Below are 27,147 nucleotides of genomic sequence, written 5' to 3' on the forward strand. Positions count from 1 at the left end.
CCCAACAACACCGCCCCTGATGGGAGCCTGACGGATTGCAGGCCTGCGATCCCTCAAAACGAGGATGAAAGAGCACTACAAGTGGATGAATGCTTTTGGGAAGTATAACGCCATTGTGTCCTCAATTTTACCATCAGTTGCAGTATTGCTGCTATGCTCACCTTGTATGGATGTTGCATACCGTGTCTTCGTGCTCTGTTTAATTGTCTCGCCACTACAGTAATATCGCCCATGGAGGACGAGATTGCTCAGATATACCTAATGTCTGAGCGGCAACATGATGATGTTGATGGCAAAATTCCTGCATCTGTGTTACCAGACTTTTCCCAGATCCATGGGATTCTGAATGATGACATCGCAACGTTTATCCTTTGGTGTAAACATATTTGTCCTCATGAATGTGATCCGACGACTGAGAGTCGAGAAAAGGGGTTGTTTACGGTGATGTGTGAATTTCAGCAAATATGTGATAAACAGTGGGGAAATGTCAGGATAATTAGTTTTGTAGAAGCGCTGGCCGGCCTGAACCGGAGGTCTCATACCTTCGCTCAAGGCCAACACATCTGCCAGGTTTTAGGGAGTTCTTATACTCCCTTCCTTGTCTTATCTGTGAGAGGCCCTCACTATTTATGAACAGAACACCTTTGTTCTTTGTCTAGCTAAAGAGAAGTTCTTTATCTATTATGCCTTATAGTTTCTATTTACGAATTGTTGTTGACCGGGACAGTTTTTAAGTTATCCCATATTTACTCAATGTTTGGTTAAGTAGACTTCATGCAAGTTATCTCACATCTGCTTAACGTTTGTTGGAGTGTATGCACGAGAGGTATCTGTTGATTTACTCATCATTATTATTGTGTGAAACGTAGCAAGAAAGTCTAGAGCATTGTTTTACAGGGACACGGCATCCAAGAGTTGGATATCAACACCGTGCTGTCACAGTCAAAGATGCCGACCCTCACCGCCCTGGACTTGCAGACGATGCCTGTGATCAGCTATTCTGGGCAAATCTCAATGTGACTGTTAGAGGATGAACAATACCACAAGTGGCCTACACAGAGAGACCAGCTGTGACCCACGTCTGCGTTAACGATGACTGCTCTCCAGAAGGAGACTGGATGGGAGCTTTGGACATCGCCGCTGTGTGCCAGGATGAGAGAGCCGTTTTCAAGGTGTAAGGGCTCTACTACCAACATGGCTGCACCATCGGACGGGACCTACTTCGTCCAGAAGTTCGGAAGCACTGCCTCAGCTGCATCCTATGAGTGCATGTGCCTGTTCAGAACGGATCGTGGTTTTGTGGTCACAAGAGTTGTCCGATGCTGCCTGCCAACTGGATACGAGTGTGTGCGCCAGTGTGTGTGACAGACCACACCTACAGACTAGAACATCATCAGCTGACGAAAACACGAGCTCATATACAACTTCTTAGAGATGACGGATATGATGACGATAATGAAACGTGGATTGCGTAGATGCTGTTCTGTTGAGCATGTTTTACAGAAACTTGATGATTTGACCATCGAAAATGCTTCGCAAGTGATGGATACAATGATGTACTGTTTCTGTGTTTTTGTTTTGTTTTTTATTGTTAGCATTCTGGTCGCCTTAGGCAAAGGGACTGTGTAAGAATTTTCCTGCTAATAACATCTGGCCGGCAGGTTTTTCGCTTACACAATGTTTGATCTTGGGGTATTAAGGTAATGTCTCATCTTCACTGGAAAGTGTTGCTATCATTGTTTGTTGTTTTTTATTTTTACTATTCTTCTTTCTTCATTATACATGTATATATGTTCTTTACTTGTCTTTGTTGTTTGGGGTGGCATAATCATATGATAAAACAGGAGGGAGATGTTAGGGTTTTTCAGATTATCCTTATCGTATGATTATGTTGGAATGCAACCGGTAATAAATAACCTACCTTGTCCCATCCTCCACAAGGTCGTAAAACATCCCCTGATATGTTTTGACTAGAGCACAAGGGCTTCCTATTCAACCTACTCTTACCCCCACTCTGTTTCTCTTAATAAATATGCCCTTGCAGGAGGGAGAGTTTTTAGACTTCATTCCTGAGCGAGTGAACTCTCCACCTGCAGGTGTCTAAAAGAACTTGCTTGTCTCCCGTGTGGTTCTTGCAAAATAAGTTGGAGTGAGCAAATCTCTAACAATGGCCCTCCGAGAGAAACTATTACAACAATGTGGCCCGCAACAAAAATGAGTTTGACACAACCGCACTAAAATAAAATAGAAAGCGAGCAATTCAAAATCCAGGGTTCTCCTGCGTTAGTTGTACCTCTGCTTCACACAGCCTGTTGCCACAGTGTTTTGAGATACAAGCATGATCAGGTAATATTTAAACTGAAATTACAAGGCCTTTTTACACTGTACTTAGAAATGTGCAACATGCCATTGAGGAACTCATTCATTGTGTATGTGCTGCAAGGGTTCAGAAACTGGATCGATTCATTACAATCGCCACATTCTCATCACCTAAGAGTCCCAAATCTCTTGCATAAATGCATAAAAGGCCAACAGGAACCCAATCTCCATCCATTTCTTCTTGTATGTGCAATAGTTGCCGTGTGGTTTTGTAGCGAACTCAAGTTTAGCACACATGTCATTCTCTTTGGGCAACAAGCACAGTGTAAGGGTTTGACAAGTGGCCAGGCAAGAAAATCAATGTGTCAGCTAGAGGACAGTCGAGCTTGAAAATATCTGACATTGTTAGTGTCTAGAGGAGACTGTCAGATGGATTTTGGGCCTGAAGAACTACCTTAAAAATCTGTGCTGCACATGTATGTCTAGGTGGCATATGTAATAAAGTAATATATTTAGAGATTATTAATGAAATAATTCTTAGGTTAGGGCAGCATGGTGGAGCACTGGTTAGCACATCCGCCTCACAGTTCAGACGAGCACGGTTTGATTCCAGCTCTTGTCTTTCTGTGTGGAGTTTGCATGTTTTCCCTGTGCCTGTGGGTGGAGGTAGAAATGCAATATTTGGGGGAAATGAGACGAGGCTTTTTGATTGCATTCATAGAGACATTACCAAAGATAATGTCAGGTCATTGCTGTGTGAAATAAATGAACTGTCTAGGTGGCTACTATGAGATGTTGAACCACATATGAATGTGGCCCAGGTTGCATTTGAAAAAATCAAAAGTGAGCCGTTCAGACTGTCTTAAAAAATCTGATACAGGTTGCTTAAGGGCGTAAAAATCGGAATTGAGCTGTAGTGTGAATGTCGCCTTAGTCTGATCCACAAAAAGTTGTTAAACTGCAGAATTGTTGTATCTGTGTTAGTAAACCAATTAGCTAGTTGATTGCGAACATCACGGTTCTCATCAGAAGGGCATACGAGAGGTAAAGATAGGAAATGAGAAAACTTTATGACCTAATTTGAATGGAAAGCTGTGGTATAGCAGCCAAGTGATTATCCTGCAATACAAGAATTGTAGTTTAAATCTTTTCTAAACTCTCTTACACTGCTCACAATATCCCAGGTAAATTGTAACATTAATGGTGGAATTTTCTCCCGAGCACCTTTGAGACAGAACCCACCGAGAGATGTGTTGCGGTTGCTGAGTGCTTTTAACACAATGGGGTGTGTGCGGACACCGGTAAAGGCCTGAATCAAATTTAACCCTCATCATGCATGGGGAATTTATACACAGGGCAGCGAGACCTGTGGTGTCAGTTCCGTGGGGAACCCTCTGTCTCAATGAAAAAAGACATAAAGAAGTCCGGTGTCAAAAAGACCAAAGGGTTACAATATATGGGAGCTATTTTGTCATAAATCTAGGCTCAGCTTAATACTCCAGGCTGTTAGGATCCTGAACTCTCTCCCCCCTCCTGCGTAACGTCCTGTACTTTTGCGCTATATTCTGACTGTCTGCTGTATGCACACTTGCTCCATTTTTGCTCCTCTTATTTATTATGTTATTTGTTTATTAATTATTTATTCATCGCGCTTATTTATTCATTGTTTGTGCCTTCTAGTTTTTACTTTTTGTGTTGTTTACTTGTATGTATATTGTGTACTATGTCTTGTCACCGTGGGAGAGTGGAAAACGTAATTTCGATCTCTTTGTATGTCTTGGCATGTGAAGAAATTGACAATAAAGGAGACTTTGACTTTTTGACTTTGAGTTACAACACTGGCTGTGATGAATTGTCGGCTTGGCCAGTCTGTCTACCTTTCCTGTGACTAGAATTTAGTAGTCTCAGGGGACCATTATAAGCAAGGCAGCAGAGGGGAAAATTTGCTGGTAATATTTGGGCTGCCCTGGAAATCCATCAGATAATTCCAGTGTGTCACTGTGTGGGCATGGCAAATCCACAACTGAATACACGTTCTGTGAAAGGGGAAGTTATGTTTTGTGACATACGTAGATGATCGTCGATGAACTAGCCAATACTAATGTGCTGCAGAGATTGGGGCTGGCAACAAAATTTCAAGGCACGATTTAAAGTGTGTCACTTAAGTTTCAAATGGGTGGCCACAGCGCATGCACGAGATGCTGCTTGTTATCTGTATTAGTCTATCCCAGCTACTTCCTCACACAACAGAACACACTTTGGTCAGGTTAGTCGCCAGACGTTTAGACGGTGGTCTGTTTTTTTTCTTGTTGCAAGGGAATTTTGACCATGTTTAAAATTTCCCTGTGACAAAGAAAATCCCTAAAACTGTTGGCAAATGTTTCAATGCAAAAATCAATGCAAAAATCAATCAATATTATAAGATTTTTTTTTTTTAAAGCACCCTAATGACATACGGACACATGATCAGGGGTAGAAAATGCTCTCCAAGTGGAGATCCTTTTAAATGCACTTTGGCCACACTTTAAAACTGTTTTAATGCTGAATAACGTAAACAAACTATTGTCTCTCCCATGCGCTATTTTGAACGAGTATGGACAGTGTTGAGTAGTGAGGATGCTTCACAGCAAATAACTGAATTCGATTGGAGGGTTCGTTTTGAACCGAAGCTCAGCAGCGGTGAAGGCTGTGCTCTCCAGACTCACTTTCTTAGTGACTGTGGCTTGCCAGGCCAAAACAAGTGAGCTGTAGTCACTCCCACTAGAGAAAACCTAGAAAAATACCAAAAGAAGGGAAGCTCACGAAAATAAGGCCACTGCAGTTACATATATACATATATGTGTGTTTGAAATAGTGTATGTACTGGACTTTTGCAATCCACCAATGTCCAAGATAACAGAAAAAACAAATCAGAATTTTCTCATTTTATGTTTAAAAAAAAACATAATCGAGATGCAAATTCCTGCAGCCAGCAGTTGAGCCTTTCTACAGGTTTCACAATCTTTCTCTAAGTGGGTTAAAAAAGCTTGTAATTGTCTAGGTCCTGTTACTGTCCCTCTTTATATCCCCAATAAAATGTTTTCAGACACTTTTAATATGCACACTTATCTTTCAAGCTACTGTATGAAACATTTCCATGTGTGCTACAACAAAGATACAGTATCTGGCAGTCCATCCATCTAAAATTCTGCTCCAGATGAAAACCAAAATCACAACTTATCTTAAAAACGTCTGCATGCTAAATTAACAGCATATATAGAGGGTCCCCGTTATTCATGGGGGATAAAGACAAAACTAGGCTGCGTTAAGCCAATTCAAGCACATAAATGATACAATTTGTGATAGCAATAACCTGAACTGTGCATTGTTTAAATCCTGCAGACTCACGTGCAAGAATATGCTAAAGAAACAGTTTAATTCAATTTATCCATCTATTTTATTTAAGGGTGGCTCGGTGTTGCACTGGTTTGCCTGTCCGCCTCACAGTTCAAAGGGTGCGCGTTTGATTCCACCTCCGGCCCTCCCTGTGTGGAATTTGCATGTTCTCCCTCTGCCTGCGTGGGCTTTCTCCGGGCACTCCGGTTTCCTCCCACATCCCAAAAACATGCATGGTAGGCTGATTAAGCACTCCAAATTTCCCGTAGGTGTGAGTGCAAGTGTGGATGGTTGTTCGTCTCTCTGTGCCCTGCGATTGGCTGGCAACCAGTTCAGGGTGTCTGCCGCCTACTGATGACTTCTGGGATAGGTTGGATAGGCTCCAGCATCCCCGCGAACCCATAGGCACAAGCGGTACAGAGAATGGATGGATATTTTATTTAAGGATTGTTATCAATAAAAAGGATTTCACGCTTGACACACAGCTTGACACACAGCAGTCGTCGTAGAATAAAAAAAAAAAGAGTATTTAAAAAGATAACATTAGCTTTTTTGGCGAACAAATTGAACTTCCGGTTCAACCTGCTAAAGTCGATCCGCAAAGTTACAGTAGTAGATCATGAGTGTCACCTTGTGGAAACAATGGTGTAAAGATCACTTATTTTTTAATGACGACGTATCATCAATAATAGACAGCGTGTGACTCAATGAAAGGATATTTTGTTGCATTTACATTCTGTCAGTTTATTAGTAATAACTGTTTTTGAAGCTAAATCTCTGAATTTGTAGTTATTTTCACCCAGAAGGAGAAATATTTAAAAGCAGCATCTATTCTCTCTAAAGGTTTTCCTTCTCTGGTTAATGGAAATGTCAGTTATCATTTCTTCCTCGTGTTTGTGTTCCCTCTATTCATTAGTCTTCCATCTTCAAACTGTCCGTCTTGCCTGCGCCCTCCTCGTTGAGAAGCTGGTTTTATGTGCCTTGGCTCAGCAATATGCCATACATGTGCCAGATCCCCAGAGACCTCTGCATTATCACTGGGGGACAGATAATCATAACGTGGTCCAGAGGTGCTTGGGATCACTTTGGTTCTCTGTTTGTTGACAGACTGTCACCTGATGCTCTAAAGAAATGGCTCACCTGTTTCTCTTCTATTGTATTTTGCCTTTTATCAGTACCCTGCAGCCTTAACAGCCAGACACTGCGCTGTATATTGTTAGATTTTGGATGTGGGGCTGATGCTGGTATTTCATGGACTGTTGTGACAGCTGACATTTTCAGAAAACCAGGGCAAGGCATTACCATGGGAGACACAGACTTGGAGAGTGGTGAGTGCAGAAAACCAGGGCAAGGCATTACCATGGGAGACACAGACTTGGAGAGTGGTGAGTGATAGAGATCTTTCACAATGGAAGTTGACAGGGCTCAAACCTTCACTAACAGGTTGAATTTAATATTGTATATTGTGGAAAATTTACTTTTTGACATTTGTTTACAATAGCTGTGTCTCTGGAATGTTTATTCACCCAGAAAAACAACACACTAAATCTTGAGTTCATTTAGCTTATCTTTCTGAAAAAGGGTCTGTCAATAAGCTGTTCTGGACATCAACCCCACTAAACAGATATGGAGAGATATGGGTTGGATAAAAGTAAATGCGCCACTTCGTATAGTAAGGAGAGTTGTTTTGTGGGGTGCACAGATTAGCTTCTTATAAACAACACTTGCTTGGTTGCTCAGTATCGTTGTTGGTATAGTGGGGAGCAGTCGGTGTTCAGGTTTGGCAATTTGTCCATGCGCCACAAAAAATGCTTTCATTGTGTTTAAGGATGCTCACAAGTAAGCAGCCAGCTGCCGAGGACAAAGCAAGATATACTATACTGTCAGGATCGGAATGGAGCAGGGCGACCAAATGCAGCTTGGACCAGGGTTTATTGAGGGAAAAGGTAATTGGAAGGGAGGATGAGGGGAACAAACCAACAGGAACCGGCAAACTAACATAACTTAACGGACCTACCGACAGACAGGCTGGCTGGCTAACCGAAACAGAACTGACAAAGACAGGAACCAAGAAACAAGAGATCAAGAACGACATCTACGATCCGATAGGGAGTGACACGCAGACAGAACTTAAATACGAGACAGGTAACGAAAGGCAGGTGACTGTGATTAGTACATTGATTGTGAGTAGACACAGGAAGGGAGGGGTGAGTACACAGTCGCGGACAGAAACCATGACAACCTACACATAGTAATAAAACAACCGGGGACGAGTCGTGACATATGTACGACACATGTACTGTGTGCTCTAACGCAGTGTTTCCCAACCACTGTGCCGCGGCACACTGATGTGCCGTGAGAGACGTTCAGCTGTGCCGTGGGACTGTCCAATATTAATTACGAAGCTCATTGTAAACAGGATCGCCAAACCACTGGTCAGTTCGCGCAAGGCCTGGTCAGCCACTTGCTAATCGTGCATGTGTGGAGAATCGGAGAATCTTGAGATTTCATATTGTGTCGATATGATTGTATTGCATCGGTACATATTCAGTTTATGTGTGTGTTGCTGTGTGCTTTTGCTAACAGTGACAGACACTATGACGGTTGTGGTGCGTTTGTGGTCCAATGGAAATCAGAGAATGCAGTTCAACCGGAGAACCTGGATTGGTTATTTTTCACATACGTAAAATAAGCAGTCAAGTCGAGACTCCTCGACTGTGATAGCCACTCAGCTGCTGTCAGAACAGCACAGCGTCTTTAAAAGTGACTTTGTTCTTATTGTTGCAATATTTATAGACCTAGTCTAAAACAGTAAACAAAATCACGTTGATTCTTTTATTTTAATCACAATCACTTTAAATAGTTTATTTCTTACACCGTCTAAAACCTTTTTAAAAAACTGTCACTTTTATTTAAAAAAAGGAATACAATTTAACTAATATTTAGTATTTATTTCTATTAAATTATTCGACTCTCCATACATATATAGGAATAGGACTCTACGTGTTTCGTTGTAATATAACTGATTTTAATATAGGAGCTTAACAGATTTTTCTTGGCGGTGTGCCGCAAGATTTTTTCCAATGAAAAGGTGTGCCATGAATGAAAAATGGTTGGGAAACACTGCTCTAACGTGTATAATTCTTGATGCTACGGGTAATTTGACAAAAAGAGGGTTAGGGTTAGACAGATGGACCATTCCATCACAGGGACGGAAGGTGTATACATTGTTGTCTTCATGCATCACGTATTTGTTTTTATTTATTCAGTTTTTTTTTTTTATGGAAGAAATCCACCAGACTCAAAGGGTGTAGTAGTATTTATTTATTTATTTATTTATTTATTTATTTATTTATTCGTGTATTAGTTTATTTATTAAATCCATCAAAATAAAGTACCGTATTTTCCGCACTATTAGGCGCACTTAAAAACTTAAAATTCACTCAAAAAACCACAGTGCGCCTTATAATGGGGAGCGCCTTATATATGGATCAATTGATGAATTTGTTGATCCATACTGGTTGTACACAGCGCTCTGCCAAAATGTTTCAGTACGTTTTAGTACGACTAGTAAATTACAAGGTCGCATCGCTTCCCAGCATTACAGCAACCGTCGTCAGGGGGCGTCACTGAATAGCTGTTGTACCCGCAGGCTATTTCATTTCAAAATAGGCTGTTCCGTTAATGTTTTTGAGTACGTTTACGGATCAATATCCAACGGAATCTTAGATAAGCAGCACCAATGTGTTAAATCAGTCTTCAGCCTGAAGCAGGTGTGGGTATACTTATTGCCCCCCGGCTGGGCGCCTGCATATTGGGGTTCACCCCGGTGAACGAGAGGGTAGCCTCGCTCCGCCTTCCGGTGGGGGGACGGGTCCTGACTGTTGTTTGTGTCTATGCACCAAACGGCAGCTCAGAGTACCCACCCTTCTTGGGGTCCCTGGAGGAAGTGCGCACGTGGGCAATGACAGTGAGACCTGGAAGGGCGTGATTGGGAGGAACGGCCCCCCCGATCTGAACCCGAGCGGTGTTCTATTGTTGGACTTCTGTGCTCGACACGGATTTTCAATAATGAACACCATGTTCAAGCATAAGGGTGCCCATGTGTGCACTTGGCACCAGGACCCTAGAGTGTCCACAGTTCGATGATCGACTTTGTAGTCGTGTTGTCGGATTTGCGGCCGCATGTTTTGGACACTCGGGTGAAGAGAGGGGCGGAGCTGTCAACTGATCACCACCTGGTGGTGGGTTGGCTCCGATGGTGGGGGAAGATGCCGGTCCAACCTGGCAGACCCAAACGCTCTGTGAGGGTCTGCTGGGAACGTCTGGCAGAATCTCCTGTCAGGAAGAGCTTCAACTCCCACCTCCGGCAGAGCTTTTCCCACGTCTCGGGGGAGACGGGGGACATTGAGTCTGAGTGGACCATGTTCCGCGCCTCCATTGTTGAGGCGGCCGACCGGAGCTGTGGCCGTAAGGTCGTTGGTGCCTGTCGTGGCGGCAATCCCCGAACCCGCTGGTGGACACCGGCGGTAAGGGATGCCGTCAAGCTGAAGGAGTCCTATCGGGCCGTTTTGGCCTGCGGGACTCCGGAGGCAGCTGACAGGTACCGGATGGCCAAGTGGAACGCGGCTTCGGTGGTTGGTGAGGCAAAAACCCGGGCGTGGGAGGAGTTTGGTGAGGCCATGGAGAATGACTTTCGGACGGCTTCGAGGAAATTCTGGTCCACCATCCGGCGTCTCAGGAGGGGGAAGCAGTGCAACGTCAACACTGTTTACAGTGGGGATGGCGTGCTGCTGACCTCGACTCGGGACGTCGTGAGTCGGTGAGGAGAATACTTCGAAGACCTCCTCAATTCCACCTACACGCCTTCCATTGAGGAAGCAGGGCCTGGAGACTCTGAGGCGGATTGTCCAATCGCTGGGGTCGAAGTTACTGAGGTAGTTAAAAAACCCTAACCCTAACCCGGGGGTGGGTGGATGAGATCCGCCCGGAGTTCTTAAAGGCTCTGGATGTTGTGGGGCTGTCATGGCTGACACGCCTCTACAACGTTGCGTGGACATCGGGGACAGTGCCTCTGGATTGGCAGACTGGGGTGGTGGTTCCCCTCTTTAAGAAGGGGGACCGGAGGGTGTGTTCCAATTACAGGGGAATCACACTCCTCAGCCTCCCTGGTAAGGTCTATTCAGGGGTGCTGGAGAGGAGGGTCCGTCGGGAGGTCGAACCTCGGATTCAGGAGGAGCAGTGTGGCTTTCGTCCTGGCCGTGGAACAGTGGACCAGCTCTACACCCTCGGCAGGATCCTCGAGGGTGCATGGGAGTTCGCCCAACCAGTCCACATGTGTTTTGTGGACTTGGAGAAGGCGTTTGACCGTGTCCCTCAGGAGGTTCTTTGGAGTACGGGGTGCCGAGCCAACTGATGAGGGCGGTTCGGTCCCTGTATCACCGATGCCAGAGTCTGGTTCGCATTTCTGGCAGTAAGTCTGATTCCTTCCCAGTGAGGGTTGGACTCCGCCAAGGCTGCCCTTTGTCACCGATTCTGTTCATAATTTATTATGGACAGAATTTCTAGGCGCAGCCGAGGCGTTGAGGGGATCCGGTTTGGGGACCTCAGCATCGCGTCTCTGCTTTTTGCAGATGACGTGGTGCTGTTGCCTTCTTCAGGCCGTGATCTCCAGCTCTCGCTGGAACGGTTCGCAGCCGAGTGTGAAGCGGTCGGGATGAGGGTCAGCACCTCCAAATCCGAGTCCATGGTCCTTGATCGGAAAAGGGTGGAATGCCCTCTCCGGATCGGAGATGAGATCCTGCCCCAAGTGAAGGAGTTTAAGTATCTTGGAGTCTTGTTCACGAGTGAGGGGAGGATGGAGCGTGAGATCGACAGGCGGATCGGTGCAGCGTCGGCAGTAATGCGGACCCTGTACCGGTCCGTTGTGGTGAAGAGAGAGCTGAGCCAAATGGCAAAGCTCTCAACTTACTGGTCGATTTACGCTCCTACCCTCACCTATGGTCACGATGTATGGGTCGTGACCGAAAGAACGAGATCTCGGATACAAGCGGCCGAAATGAGTTTTCTCCGCAGGATGTCCGGGCTCTCCCTTAGAGATAGGGTGAGAAGCTCGGTCATCCGGGAGAGACTCGGAGTAGAGTCACTACTCGTCCACGTTGAGAGGAGCCAGATGAGGTGGCTCGGGCATCTTATCAGGATGCCTCCTGGACGCCTCCCTGGGGAGGTGTTCCGGGCATGTCCCACCGGTAGGAGACCCCGGGGACGACCCAGGACGCGCTGGAGAGACTATGTCTCTCAGCTGGCCTGGGAACGCCTTGGGATCCCCCGGGATGAGCTGGACGAAGTGGCTGGGGAGAGGGAAGTCTGGGAGTCCCTCCTAAAGCTGCTGCCCCCGCGACCCGACCCCGGATAAGCGGAAGAAGATGGATGGATGGATGGACAGTCTTCAGTCGGTTCCGATCACTTTTATGGGAGAGTGTTTGAGAAACGTGATTGTTTTCAGGAGGCTGCCACGACACTTTGCTGAGGCTCATGGGAGTCTGCGAGCTGAGGCTCATGGGAGTTTGCGGGTGGCTAATGCTATAATGATAGCTGCTATACACACGAGGCTATTTCATTTGAAAATAGGCTGCTCCGTTAATGTTTCGAGTAAATTTACGGATCGATATAGAAGGGAAACATACGTAAGCAGTACCAATGTGTTAGATCGAACTTTAGTCAGTTCCGATCATTTTATAGGAGATAGTTTGAGAAACGCGATTTTTTACAGGGGACTTCCACGACACTTTGCTGAGGCTCAATGGGAGTCTGCACACTGAGGCTCATGGGAGTTTACGGGTGGCTAATGCTATAATGATAGCTGCTATACGCACGAGGCTATTTCATCTCAAAATAGGCTGCTCCGTTAATGTTTCGAGTAAATTCACGGATCGATATGGAAGGGAAACATAAGTAAGCAGTACCAATGTGTTAGATTGAACTTTAGTCAGTTCCGATCATTGTATAGGAGATAGTTTGATAAACGCGATTGTTAATAGGGGGCTGCCACGACACTTTGCTGAGTCTCATGGGAGTCTGCGAGCTGAGGCTCATAAGAATTTCCGGGTGGCTAATGATAATAATAATGATAATAATGATAGCTGCTATACGCACGAGGCTATCCATCCATCCATCTTCTGTACCGCTTAGTCCCCACGGGAATCGCGGGTGTGCTGGAGCCTATCCCATCCGTTATCGGGCAGTAAGCGGAGGACACCCTGAACCGGTTGCCAGCCAATCGCAGGGCACACAGAGAAAAAAAACAACATTCGCACTCAGGGACAATTTGGAGTGCTCAATCGGCCTACCAAGCAAGTTTTTGGGATGTGGGAGGAAACCAGAGTGCCCTGAGAAAACCCACGCGGGCCCGGGGAGAACATGCAAACTCCACACAGGGAGGGCCGGAGGTGGAATCGAACCCGCACCCTCCTAACTGTGAGGCGGACGTGCTATCCAGTGTTCCACCGAGCTGCCCCGCACGAGGCTAATTCATCTCAAAATAGGCTGCTCCGTTAATGCTTCGAGTAAATTTACGGATCAATATGGAAGGGAAACATAAGTAAGCAGTACCAATGTGTTAGATCGAACTTTAGTCAGTTCCGATCATTTTATAGGCGATAGTTTGAGAAACGTGATTGTTTACAGAGGGCTCATTGGTTATTGGTTAGCGGATGCATACCGCAACCCTAGTCAACCTCAGTTTGTTGCAGTATAGCTTCTATTTTATGCGCCTTTTAATCTGGTGCGCCCTATATATGAAATAATTTCTAAAATAAAAAAAATCAATGAGGGTGCGCCTTATAATCCAGTGCGCCTTTTGGTGCAAAAAATACGGTAAACACAATTCGGTTATGAAGGTGGAGCAGATTATTGGTAATTCCATTCATTTTAATGAGAGAAACTGCTTTTGGTTTGTGAACAGTCTTGCAATGAACTGAGTGAGCCAATATTTCACTGTCCTCACCATCATCTTTAAGTCATGTTTTTGGTGTTACTGCAACGCACCAATTATCTTGCCTATTGCTTTCTTATTCTTCAATGTTTTCAAGTGGCAGTGGATACCCAGTGCTTACGACTTCAGACACGATAAGATTTACGTCTTACATTAATGATAACCACAAAATGAACAGTTTTTTTTCTCAGATGGGGAGAAGACACTCCAATGGAAGATTTTTACGTACACATGCATATGTAATAAGAAAATGTTCAGCTTTTTGAATGCATTTTGTGATGCATCAAGACATCAAATGCACAGTCATTCATAGAGAAACTATTGTACTGTATTGTATTGTATTGTATTGTATTGTATTGTATTGTATTGTATTGTATTGTATTGTATGTATTTGAAATGTACCACACATATTACTAGATTACAAACTAAATTGCACATTATGTTGTGATCATACACACACGCATGCACACGCGCACCCACGCACGTATGCACGCACAAACACACACGCATGCACGCACGCACACACACATACACACACACACACACACACACACACACTCACACACACACTCACACACACACACACACACACACACACACACACACACACACACACACACACACACGCACACACACACACACACAAAAACAAATCAATGATAAAGCATTTGAGATGAAGGTGAATGATTATTTGTTTTTGGAAAATCCGTATTGACTCTGAGTCTCTTCTTTGTGTCTTTTTTCTTCTCCAGATGGTAACAAGAACAAAGAAGATTTTTGTGGGAGGAATATCAGCCAACACGATAATTGAGGATGTGAAGCATTACTTTGAACAATTTGGCAAGGTAAGACCATTTAGATGATCTCTTCATGCTCACTTTGAGTCTTTACAGTCAAGTTGAATCAATTTTATTCATACAGCACCAATTTATGCAACACAGTATTGAAAGTCGGCAAAGCTGAACCAAACAAATTCACAGCTTTTGGATGTTTATTTGTTGCTGTTTGAATTTTGATGGTGATCTAATTTAGATAAGTTATATTTATCTAATACAGTAAACATGTAAATGTAAACCTATGACCTATGAAACAATGTCCATCATTGTTTGATGTTGAGGACTGTTCATTCGTATGATCATCAGTATGATTGCAACATTGGTTCGAAGCTCAGGCAGGACCTGGCCAGATGACACATGCGTAAGTTACAAGATACAATAAGCGCCTCAGTTTTTGATCTAAGAGTGACTTCAGACACGATACCTCTGTGACTTCAAACCCAGCGATAGAAGCGTTTCAGATTCTTTAGGCTCTGCTTCCTCAATAGAATGTGAGTCAGTGGAATTGAGGAAGTGTTTTCCCACCAATTCACAACATCCCGAGTTGAGGTCAGATGGACCCTATCGCCACTATACACGGTGTTAATGGTGCACTGCTTTCCTTCCCTGAGATAGTGGACCAGAATTTTCTCAAAGTCGTCTGGAAGTCATTTTCCATGATCTTGCTGAACTACGTCTATGCCCGAGTTTTTTCTTTAGTGACAGCCAATGCTGGGTTTCACTTAGCTATCCGGTATTTGTTAGCTGTTTCTGGTGTCCCACAGCCCAAAAAGGCCTGATAGGACTCTTTCTTCAGCTTGACCGCATCCCTTACTGTGTCCACCAGCGGGTTCAGGTGGACTGTGGACTGTGGGTGAAAGGTGACTCCAGCCTGCATTGGCCGCCAATCAGCCACAGAGAACATATACCATAGACAGAAAATCATTGACTCTTCCACTGAGATTGAATTAATCCCATAGTGGATGTGGGAAGTTCTCTTTTGTATCATTGCATCCCTAGTGACAGCACATACGCATTACATAAAACGTGGGTTTCTAAAATGCATTAGAGTTGTTTGCCGTGAGCATTTGCGGTGTATCTGCAGAAGGAGAATGTGCTAAACATTTCCAAGCAAGCCCCACCGTACTGTAAATGCAACAACCGCACTGTACATGTTCTCGAGGTTACGTTAGATAGTGTCACGTCTCCGCTCCGCTATGGATGGATGGATGGATGGATGGATGGATGGATGGATGGATGGATGGATGGATGGATGGATGGATGGATGGATGGATGGATGGATGGATGGATGGATGGATGGACGGACGGACAGATAGACGGATAGCTTCTTTGAACCAATAATTTCTGCCTCAAAACTCCCTTAATCCATTAGGCAATGAAGTTCTCAACCATAATTGACTTTATCTTTTTCCATTTGTCTTTTTTTACATGTCACCCACAGTGGTTGAAAATCATAACAAGCATACTTTGACAAACCGGCATGATCGTTGCCCAAGACTCAAACGCGCAACATCTGTATATACCTTGTTGAAAGCCGAATGCACTAACCACTAACTTGGTCTGCCAACTCAGTAGCCAGCACCATCTTTTCAGAATTTTGATAAAGTGAGGTTTGCCTTACATAGATTTTGTGCAACTGAGCTGACATCCGCCACACAAATATGAATTTAGATCGTTTCAATGTAGACAGTAAAAATAAAAGCCAATTGTAACCATTCACACACATACACACCTCCAGACAATTTGGAGTGGTCAGTCGGCCTACCATGCATGTCTTTGGAATGTGGGAGGAAACCGGAGTACCCAGAGGAAACCCACGCAAGCATGGGGAAAACACAGTAGGCCAGAACCAAAGGCCAGGACCAAAACCTTGCACCTCTGAACTGTGAGGCTGACGTGCTAACCAGTGCTCCACCATGCTGCCCTAATAGGTATATTGGACCTTATTTCCAAGGCACTGCCTGTGTTAAAATGAGTGGAAAGCATCTGGAAGAGCATCCAAAACTATGCCAAACTTTTAATTACTGTGCCAACATTACCAGCTCAGTGGCCTAGTAGTAGAGTGTCCGCCCTGAGACTGGAAGGTTGTGGGTTCAAACCACAGCCGGGTCATACCAAAGACTATAAAAATGGGACCCATTGCCTCCCTGCTTGGCACTCAGCATTAAGGGTTGGAATTGGGGGGTTAGATCACCAAATGATTCCCGAGCGCAGCACCGCTGCTGCTCACTGCTCCCCTCTCCCCCAGGAGATGGATCAAAATCACATGGGGATGGGTTAAATGCAGAGGACAAATTTCACCACACCCAGATGTGTGTGTGACGATGATCATTGGGACTTTAACTTTAACATTAACAAGATGTATGGTCTTTAAATGTCTGTATGAATGGCATATAATGAAACCCAGAAATGCCTTGGGGGGCTGACCATTTTTAGAAGTCGATTTGGTCCACTTTTTTTCCCCCAGCCTGACTGTGCTAACCACAAAGGTTGGTCTGCGCCTTGGGTTAAGTGTGGGAGTCAAGACTTGACAGGGGCAAGACTCCTGATTCCAAGTTGATAGTATGAATGAATGAATATTATCTGGGTATTATCAACACTTATTCTTGTATTCTTCTGTAAAGTGGAGAGTAGACTGTTGATTCAAATCATCTTGAAGTTTCTGATACATTATATATCCCTACATTGGTGATCCTGACCTGAGCATTTTCAACACCAAAAGTAACAACTACCTGGCACTGCCTACAGCATTCAATGCAAACAAAATGATAGAGTTTCACAACTTTTGTTAGCCGAACAAATGGTCGTGCTTTCAACACATTTAACCCTGGAGGAATCAAAGACTGACATGACAAATAATTAAAGAAATTACATAGGATGTGACAGAGAATTTTCATGTCATGGCCGCTTCCGGATGCCTCAATCGTGGCCAGAGTGTTGATGCTGTTGGAGACTCCTCCTGATACTGTCAAGTAGATATGCACCCAAAAAAAAAAAAAAAAAAACCTTCAGACAGAAGTGGCCCAAAATTGCAATTTTGTGTTGGTTGAAAAGACTTTACTGAAACAGCACAATCAAAACAGGATGTTGTGATAACACAAGCAAATACTTTTAGCATTGTGCTTTGGCTAAGCAGTGCGAAATTCTGGTCTCTTTCGCAGCAAGCTGACCGCTTGCACTGCCATCGAGCTTTGGGTAAGTTAGATTTAGGAAAAAAAGCAGCCACTGCACTGCCATCGAGCTTGAGGTAAGATTAGATTTAGAAAAAAAAGTGGCCAATTCGACCTGGGTTTAACAAGCAGGGTGGCCTGTCCTCAGTATAGAGCTAAGAAATATGGGTGTTCGGCAGTTTGTTACTAAAACCTATGAACTCGAGACACCCATAACACTGATTGTTATGCACTGGCTCAAATTGCTAACAAAAGTTGAAAACAAGCAAAAATAGATGGTAGATAATAGCATTTTGTGGCAACACAGCAATTGCAGACGCGACATCGTTCTCAGTGTTCGTGCAAACCCTGTCCGTGCATGTGTGAACAACATTCCTTCACAGTTAATTTTTGTTCATGGAGTTTCTAAAAAATATCTTTAATGTGTAATATTGGCTATTTCCTAAGTTGCTTACTGAAGTACTGTAAACTTGCCGAGGGCCATCTTGCGTTGTTATTCGCTAAGCAAGCTTAATGCAGGGCTCATACCTAACAATTTTCACAGTTTCAGACTGAAGACAATGTCAGACAGAAGTTTTAAAGTTTTGCTGGAGTCACATTGCACCCCTGTCATCTCAATTATCCCCGGCAATTTTCAGGCAATTTTCCTAGTCCTGGCCACCCAACAATATCAAACGTGTTCGATATTATAGGTCTTCCTGAGTTTGCCGTGACATGACACTATCAACAACCAATAGAAGAGCTCTAACAAAACCGAAAACAGGAAACTACGTAAAAAAAAAATCAAGAAATCAGCTTGGTTAAAGGGGAAACACCTGCAAAAACATGACTGATCATGATGGGAAAATTTTGCAAAGTGGGAAAAAATGCCTGCAGTTGTAGTCTAGTAAATAGTGACCCTATAAAATTCAGACTTTGTAAAAACTCAGTTTGAGACTAGGCTGTAAACAAAAATGCTATAGCGTGTTTAAGTGAGGAGGTGTCATCATCATCATCATCGGTTTAAAGTCCGTTTTCCAGGCGCCGCTGGGTTGGACTGGGTTCTTGATACGGGTTTCTTCCACCGGGAACGGTCCATGGCCATCTCGTGGTTGATGCCGAGTGCCTTCATGTCGGCTGACACGGTCGTCTGCCAGGTCTTTTTAGGTCGGCCACTGGGTCTTGTTTCCTCTACGTTATACGACATAACTTTCTTCACCCAGTCGTTCTCGTCCTTCCTCACTACATGTCCGTACCATTGCAGTCTGCCTCTCCTCACCACATCCACTATGGCCTCCACTCCCATCCTCTTTCTCAGCTCTGCACTGTTTTTTTTCTCCCTCATTGACACACCACATCATATGTCAGATCTACAAATCTTCTTAGTGTTCTGATGTACAGGTAGCCTAACTCAAACTCGATTATAGTTAGACTGATTTCTTGCACTGTTTCACGTTAATTTCTGTCTCCACAGCAAATATGCCACATTGTGTGGCAAACGGTTGTACCAATAAGTCTCCCCGCAAGGCAACCACGATTGCGAGTGATGTGAGTCACCCAGCTCACTCTTTGTTTGACCTTCTGCCCTCTGGGAAGAGGTACAGGAGCCTGCGCTCCCGCACCACCAGACTCGCCAACAGCTTCTTTCTCCAGGTTGTTAGGACCCTGAACTCTCTACCCCCTTCTGCGTAGCGTGTGGCACTGTTGTGCTATTTTCTGGAATGTCTGCTGTACGCTCACTTGCTCCTTTTTGTTCCTCTTATTTATTTGTTGTGTTATTTATTCATTATTTATTCAGCACGCTGTTGTTTACTTGTTTACTTGATTGTCTATTGTGGGCCATGTCTTGTCACCGTGGGATAGCGGGGAACGAAATTTCGGTTTCTTTGTGTGTCTTTGGCATGTGGAGAAATTGACAATAAAGCTGACTTTGACTTTTGACTTTGACATGCACATTTCATTGGTAAGAATGCAATTATAAATTTTCTCTCACAAAGTATAGAATATATCTCTGAGTGCTACTCAAAAATTCATCTGCATCGTGTTTTCAGAACCATGAACAATGAAATGAAAGAACAACAAATTGATTCTATTTGCACGTTAATAATAGGAGACTTTCACTGAAATCTAAACAAAGCTAAGCAAAGTAAGTAGCAATTCACGATACTAAGATAATAAACTGTGAATGGTTGAGCCAGTGACGTTCTTTCCTTGCGAGGCTCTCGTTACGCCATACAGTAATCCTGGCTTACAACAGGCATTGATAAAAATGTTTTCAGCAAAAAGCAAACAGAATTACGGCAACTGAAGATGTCTGCCCTCCTATGTCAGCCGCAAAAGCCGACTGTCAGACCAGGTTATTTTTAGATGTCCGCTACTCACGGTGCACCTTGGTTGGTCACATGTGCTGATGTCTTGCTGAACTGAGCGGAGCTTGGCAGCAAGCCCAAAATGCCCCCACCACGGTAGCTGGCAAGAAGGCATCATGGCAGCTAAGGACTCTCTCCCTAGCTGCCGTGAAACCCTGCACAATGATCAGTATTTGTAAAGCTTTTGTATTTAATAATCAAGCATCAACTTGAAATTTTATATTGCCAATTTTTTAACAGCCGTACTTTTGTTATCACTTGACTTTATACAATCATATTACCAGGGTCCCCTGAGATGACACGTTCATCTATGGGTGACACTTTTTTTTACCACACATTACACAAGCAAACACACATTACATAGCACTACAGAAGGAACCAGGGAGCTCGCAAATAATTTTTTTCGGCCATGGTGTCCTGATTTTTGGTTTTTAGTTAGGCCCAAGAATTTTCCTTTTGGTATCACTACTGTCAAATATGTGACTCGCAAGACCTTCTTTTTGTTGCAATTCAAACTGTCATTAATAGAGAAGACAGACCACTTGCTGTCTCCAAACGGCCTCAGAGATACATACGTAGGCTTTTCTGTTTACACACATCCTCCTGCACCAACACGCACAATGGTAACAAGTTCTCTACACTCTTCAATAAAGGATTATCATGATTTGGCTATGGAGGCAGACAGGATTTTCCTCGCTATCCAACACCAGTTTGTCAATGCAATACTTCCCTACCGGGGAACTTCTGCTCAGATCCCAAAGGAGTCTTTGAGAATTTGACCTGGGATAACCATAAGTAAACTTGTTCAAAAGCAGGTCAAAATGATTTATGCTTTAAAACAAACCTTACTGTGTGCTCTTAAATAATGACTCACTCGCCCCTTTGTTCGCAAGAAATGGTTGAATATTGGGGTCTACTCCATTGTGTCATATTGTACGTGCAGCAAGCACAGAGCAGTTAAGTAAAAGACATGTAAATGATTATTTTATAAGGGTGGTGTGGCTCAGTGGTACAGTGTTGGTCTCCCAACATCAAGGTTGTGGGTTTAATCCCCATCCCTGGTGACCATGTCGAAGTATCCTTGGGCGAGACACTGAATGCTAGTTTGTTCCCATGTTGTACACCAGTTGTACAATGACAATAAAGGCATTCTTCTTCTCTTCTTTAACATTTCAAAGTCAAAGTCAAAGTCAGCTTTATTGTCAATTTCTCCACATGCCAAAAACACACAAAGAAACCGAAATTTCGTTCCCCCCTATCCCACGGTGACAAGACATGGCTCACAACAGACAAACAAGTAAACAAGTATAACAAAAGCGTGCTGAATAAATAATGAATAAATAACACAACAATAAATAAATAAATAGAATGGGGTAGCGAGTTCAGGGCCCTAACAGCCTGGAGAAATTTGACCAGCTTCTCTAAATTAATACAAATTTCTATTCAGTTGAAAACTGGTACAAATGACCAATTGTATGTTGAAAATTCACTATGAATGATGAACAACCACCAGTTAGTGTTACTAAGTGGCATGGGAGACACAAATGATGAGAGTTCGCTTTTCAAAATACATAATCCCAGCATCTGAACGACGCGCCCTTCAAATGCTGCTGACTCACGCAGAAGAATGCACTAAAGAAATAGTTCGTGAAAGTAGCATGAAATAATTTGCCAATAAAAATAATCCCCACACTTGGTACACAGATGACTTGGACTTGGTTAACAGCTCAGTGACCTAGTGGTAGAGTGTCCTCCCTGAGACTGGAAGGTTGTGGGTTCAAACCCCCGGCCGGGTCATACCAAAGACTATGAAAATGGGACACATTGCCTCCCTGCTTGGCACTCAGCATTAAGAGTTGGAATTGGGGTGTTAGATGACCAAATGATTCCTGAGCGCAGCACTGCTGCTGCTCATTGCTCCCCTCTCCCACAGGGGATGGATCAAAATCATAAGGGGATGGGTTAAATGCAGAGGACAAATTTCACCACACCCAGATGTGTGTGTGATGATCATTGGGACATTAACTTTAAAAATCTCATTAAAATAATAAGCTTTTAATAAATAGTAAAACCACATTTTGCAGCAAAGGCATTGAAATTCTGGTTCAACATTCTCAAGTTGGCCTGCTGAAAGGATAGAGTGAATTACAATAGTAGATAGTATCTTCACTTTACGAATCGCGTGGGACTCAAACTGTATTGTGTTGGATTGACATTCCGCCAGCTTCCATCCATCCATCCATTTTCTGAACCGCTTGTCCTCATGAGAGTCGCGGGCGTGCTGGAGCCTATCCCAGCTGACTTCGGACAGTAGGTGGGGTACACCCTTCACAATTCACGCTCAGACTCACACCTACGGGCAAGATGGAGTAGTCAATTGGCCTACAGTGCATATCTTTCGAATGTGGTAGGAAACCGGAGTACCTGGAGGAATCCCACGCAGGCACTAATTCAGATTGTGTGTTGTTTTCTTTAAGGCAATATGCTATAATGCGCTCATAGAATTAGAATTCAGTTTCAGAATTAGATGTGTGCTTACTGTATTTCTACCATTTTTACCAATTCTTAATTTCACTGGTCATGAGTACCGTTGGAAACAGACAGTTTGAAAATAATGTGTTCATCAGAAGTATCTTTTATCAGGTACTTGATTGACTCATAACAGAATTAGAGAAGCGCTTTTCACAATCAAATAGCCCATCATTCTTGAAAGAGGAACCCCAGTTTGCTTTCGGGAAAACATTTGAGTTTGTTTTTGGGCAAAACATGCGTCAGATTTGGAAGACCTTAGGCATGAGCAAGACGGCATTTTTAAGAAGGGAGAAAAGTGCATAAGGAACTGCTACTCAATTTTGTTTTGTTCTTGGAACCTTTCAAAGATGTTTTAGGTTAAGTAAAATTTCTATTGTCATTCCAGTGCACACAGCAACCTGTGAAAGAAGTTTCTCTGCCCTTAAATTAATCAAAACCCACCTCAGGACAACAACGGCAGTTTTGTGTCAAGGACAGCGCGTACCCTTAATATGGAAGACTTCATTAAACAGCTAAACTTTGCTTTTCTGAATGCTTCTGTTATTGTGAATAAGGTAGTGACGTGTGAAGTTCAGTTTTCATTTTTTACAGAATGTATTGTTGCATATTAAACTGTATTGTATATTGAATATTGTTCAGCATATATAGTTTGTAAAATATAGATGTATTGTAAACTGTACTTTTGTAATGTTTTGTGATTGTACAGTTAAGACTTAAAGCCCCAACCCCCAGCCACCCCAGCTTCTGCACCGCCCCTCTTTGCTACCCCAGTGAAAAAAATCCTGGCTCCACCAATGATGGACCGATACAACTGTGCTAGTCTCACGTTCCTATTTCACCAACAATATAAAATACTCACATATTCAGTTTATTGTTAAGGCATTTTTTAATTCGCTCTTCTCAATTTATTCATGGTGTCCCAGTGCTGTGTGCTTAGAGGTTTGCGTTATCAGCATCACAAATCCCATGTGTCCTTCCTTGAGTGAATAAGAGCTCTGGGAATGTGTGGTACTGTGAAAAGACAGTTAAATTGTTTTTGTTCCTCATGAGCTTCCCGCCATAGAGAATGCTGATGAAGGATTGATATCTTTCTCTGCAGCATAATAGTTTTAAAATTATGGCATATTTTGTCGGCTGAGGCTTTGTGTTCTAAATAGTGAATATCCGCTCCCTCTATTTTTTTTCCCAACACAATGACTTCTTTTGACAGTTCTGTACAACAATGATCATCATCACTATCTTCATTTCCTCTTCATTCTTAACTCAATTACACCAGCGACACTTTAATGACTATGTCAGCTGAAATATGCTACAATTCCGCTTGATTTTATTCTGCTGCTTGAATTTAATTTTCTATGCACATGCTTTTTGTGCATAGTAAATAAGGCAGCAGAAAAGAATCAAATTAAAAAGTGGTATCACTTTTAACAGTCCAGCCAGTTATTTTCCAGCATTGTCTCGGTAGATAAAAGCAGCCATGGGGCAATTTGCATTTATAAAGGGCTTCCTTGCTCTTTGCGGGTTTTGTTAAACCATTCTCTCTCCTTCTTCTAATAACAGAAGTACAAATTGCAGGCTGGGAGTGCGGACATGGAAGGATGATTGGAAATACTTTATACTAATTTGTCACATCATTTATTTTGAACAAAGTCATGTTAATCTGGTAGCTCTGGGGTTGTGGTAACTTACAGACTGAGACCTGGCGAGAGCTCACTCCAATTCTTGGGACACGTTGATAAGACCAGCCACTGTGTGTGCATGTTTGCAAATGTGTGAGCGTGTGTACCCTTCAGTACCATGATGAATTACCTTCTTATCTGGCTGAGTCCAGAGAGGAGCACGTGGCAGCATAGGATTGACAAGGTTGGAAAGACGGCAGTGGTTGCTGAAGAAAGAGATGAAATTATGCCAAAAGCTGAGATGGGAGGTGGGGTGGCGGCATCAAAAAGATGGAATAGCTTTAACAGGTCAAAGGTGTTGCTTCTCGACGGATTGGTGTGGAGGTGCAGTGATGAACAATGATCCATGTTTCATCCATTGTTTTATAAATTACTGCACCAGTATGAGTAGAAAGAAATATTTTTGCTGGACATTTTACTGACAGAAAATATATATATTTTTTAAATATATTTTTTATTGTTCCTTTTGTCGCTAATACAACGAGAAGGACAATTTTGCCTGGTGACATTACTGACGCATGGCTGGATCTCAACTCTGCTATTCTTCTTTATCTGTGAAGTATTTACAAGCATTTATATTGTACATTTTCATTTTTGTGAATTATGCAATACTATAATACAAATTAATAATACAGTTCTCTTTGATAGTTAAATATAAGATAAGCACTTGTGTTTGTTTGCAGATTATGACTGCAGATACTATAAATATCAAAAAAGTCAAAGTCAAAGTCTGCTTTATTGTCAATTTCTTCAGGTCAAGACACAAAGAGATCAAAATTGCGTTTCCCACTATCCCACGGTGACAAGACATATTACACAATATATATATATATGGGCGGCTCGGTGGCGCACTGGGTAGCACGTCCGCCTCACAGTTAGGAGGGTGCGGGTTCGATTCCACCTCCGGCCCTCCCTGTGTGGAGTTTGCATGTTCTCCCCGGGCCCGCGTGGGTTTTCTCCGGGCACTCCGGTTTCCTCCCACATTCCAAAAACATGCTTGGTAGGCCGATTGAAGACTCCAAATTGTCCCTAGGTGTGAGTGCGATTGGTTGTCTGTCTCTGTGTGCCCTGCGATTGGCTGGCAACCAGTTCAGGGTGTCCCCTGCCTACTGCCCGATGACAGCTGGGATAAAGCAGACAGTCAGAATATAGCGCAAAAGTACAGGAGGAGTAGTGCAAGGCAGCCAACGTGGCCCAAAAGGCCAGGACGTTATGCAACCGAGGGTGGAGTGGGGAGAGAGTTCAGGATCCTAACAGCCTGGAGTATGAAGCTGTTGGTGAGACTGGTGGTACGCAGACTTCTGTACCTCTTCCCAGAGGGCAGTAGATCAAACAAAGTGTGAGCGGGGTGACTCACATCACTCACAATCGTGGTCGCCTTGCGTGTGAGATGGGAGGTGTAAATATCCTTCAGGGAGGGGAGTGCAGCACCAATAATCCTACCAGCTGTGTTCACTCTGAGCTGCAGGGCCTTCATGTTGTATTCAGTGCAGCTTCCACCCCACACAGCGATACAACTGGAGAGGACTCTCTCAAAGGTGCCACGGTAGAATGTGGTCATGATGGCTGGTGGAGCACTTGCTCGCCTGAGTTTCCGCAGGAAATACAGGCGACGCTGAGCTTTCTTCGCCAGTGATGCAGTGTTGGTGGTCCAGGTGAGGTCTTCACTGATGTGCACCCCCAGGAATCTGGTGCTGCTCACTCTCTCCACCCTCTTAATTGGTGTTTGTAGGATGGCTTGAGGTAAAATTGTCACATGTGGAGCAGGATATGGCGCAGACATAACACAAAAGTTGAAAAGTAAATGTCGTTATCGAAAAATCAACAGAAAGCAGGGCTGGGCACTCAAAAAAACTAGATATTCTATCTGGATGAAAGTTCGACGCACTGACAACACAGAATAACCAGAGCTTATATACTGCAAAACATCAGGTCTATATAACTGAATAAAGGTTGACATAACAGGCCAACGGGAAACAGTAACTGCAAAGCAACTAATACATTATAGAATCAGGCTTATGACACAGTTAACTTATAACTAGAAAAGACAAAGCATAAAGGATCAGCAACTTTATAACAACTGATACATCAAGAAACGACGAGTCACCGACCGGTCACAACATAAATTAAAACTGGTTTGTTTAAGATCGATTGGTAAGAACTTCAACTTTGTCAGGTTGTCAGCATCAAAAGTAAGCGATTTCACCTTTGAGAAGTAGTCCAACAGCACTACTAACTACTAGCAGCTAACCAGTCAAAGAAACAAGTCTAGTCACCTGCAACAATGACTTTAGCAACACGCAACTTCAAAATAATAGCGTACCGGGGCCATTGATGTACATGTATTACTTGGACGTCTTTTATTTTGAAGTTGACCTTTGCAGCCCGTTGGTGGCGTCTTATTGTATGAACAAATGTTGTTGCAGTTGGCTTGACTTGTGTGTCTCATGAGGCAAACTAAATGAACAGTTAGCCAAGGCAAGAACATTTTTCGAGCATTTTTTTTAATTAGGTACTTGAATTACCTAAATTACTTGAGGACTCGTTAGTAATAATAAGAAATGACTGAAAATGAACCAATGTGGTCCAACCGAATTATTCCTTAAAAAATTCAAGATTCAAGATTCAAAAGTTTTATTCGCCATGTTTGAGCATGCCAAACAAGGAATTTGACTTCGATACATCACAGCCTCTGTTCAACATTTATGTGACTAACAATACTCAGTATATGTGAAAAATGACAAATATTCTCAAACCTCCCCTGATCTTAAACTCCCAGGAGGGCAAGGAAAAACTCAAAACTCCAACTAGGGGAAATGAGAAACCTTGAGAAGAGACCACAGATGGGAGGGTCCCTATCTAATAAATCTAATCTAATAAAAATGCCCTAAACAA

At 43.4% G+C, this 27,147-nt stretch overlaps 1 protein-coding gene across 8 annotated transcripts in view; it reads left to right on the top strand.

Annotated features, from left to right (window-relative positions):
- msi2b (musashi RNA-binding protein 2b) overlaps nucleotides 1-27,147 on the top strand; it is a 159,678-nt gene that overhangs the window by 33,329 nt on the left and 99,202 nt on the right. For 6 of the 8 annotated variants that reach the window (XR_011087117.1, XM_068651367.1, XM_068651370.1 and 3 more), the window contains exon 6: nucleotides 14,440-14,532. Coding sequence is in view for 7 of the 8 variants with exons in the window: in XM_068651367.1 (XP_068507468.1) it covers nucleotides 14,440-14,532 (93 nt within the window). In the remaining variant the exon portion in view is untranslated. Of the gene's footprint in view, nucleotides 1-7,311; nucleotides 7,641-7,911; nucleotides 8,130-14,439; nucleotides 14,533-27,147 lie in introns of those variants that run through there. The other 2 variants (XM_068651368.1, XM_068651369.1) reach the window with 2 other exon arrangements.

Source organism: Syngnathus scovelli, chromosome 7 (assembly GCF_024217435.2).
Source record: "Syngnathus scovelli strain Florida chromosome 7, RoL_Ssco_1.2, whole genome shotgun sequence".
NCBI classification, from domain to species: Eukaryota; Metazoa; Chordata; class Actinopteri; order Syngnathiformes; family Syngnathidae; genus Syngnathus; species Syngnathus scovelli.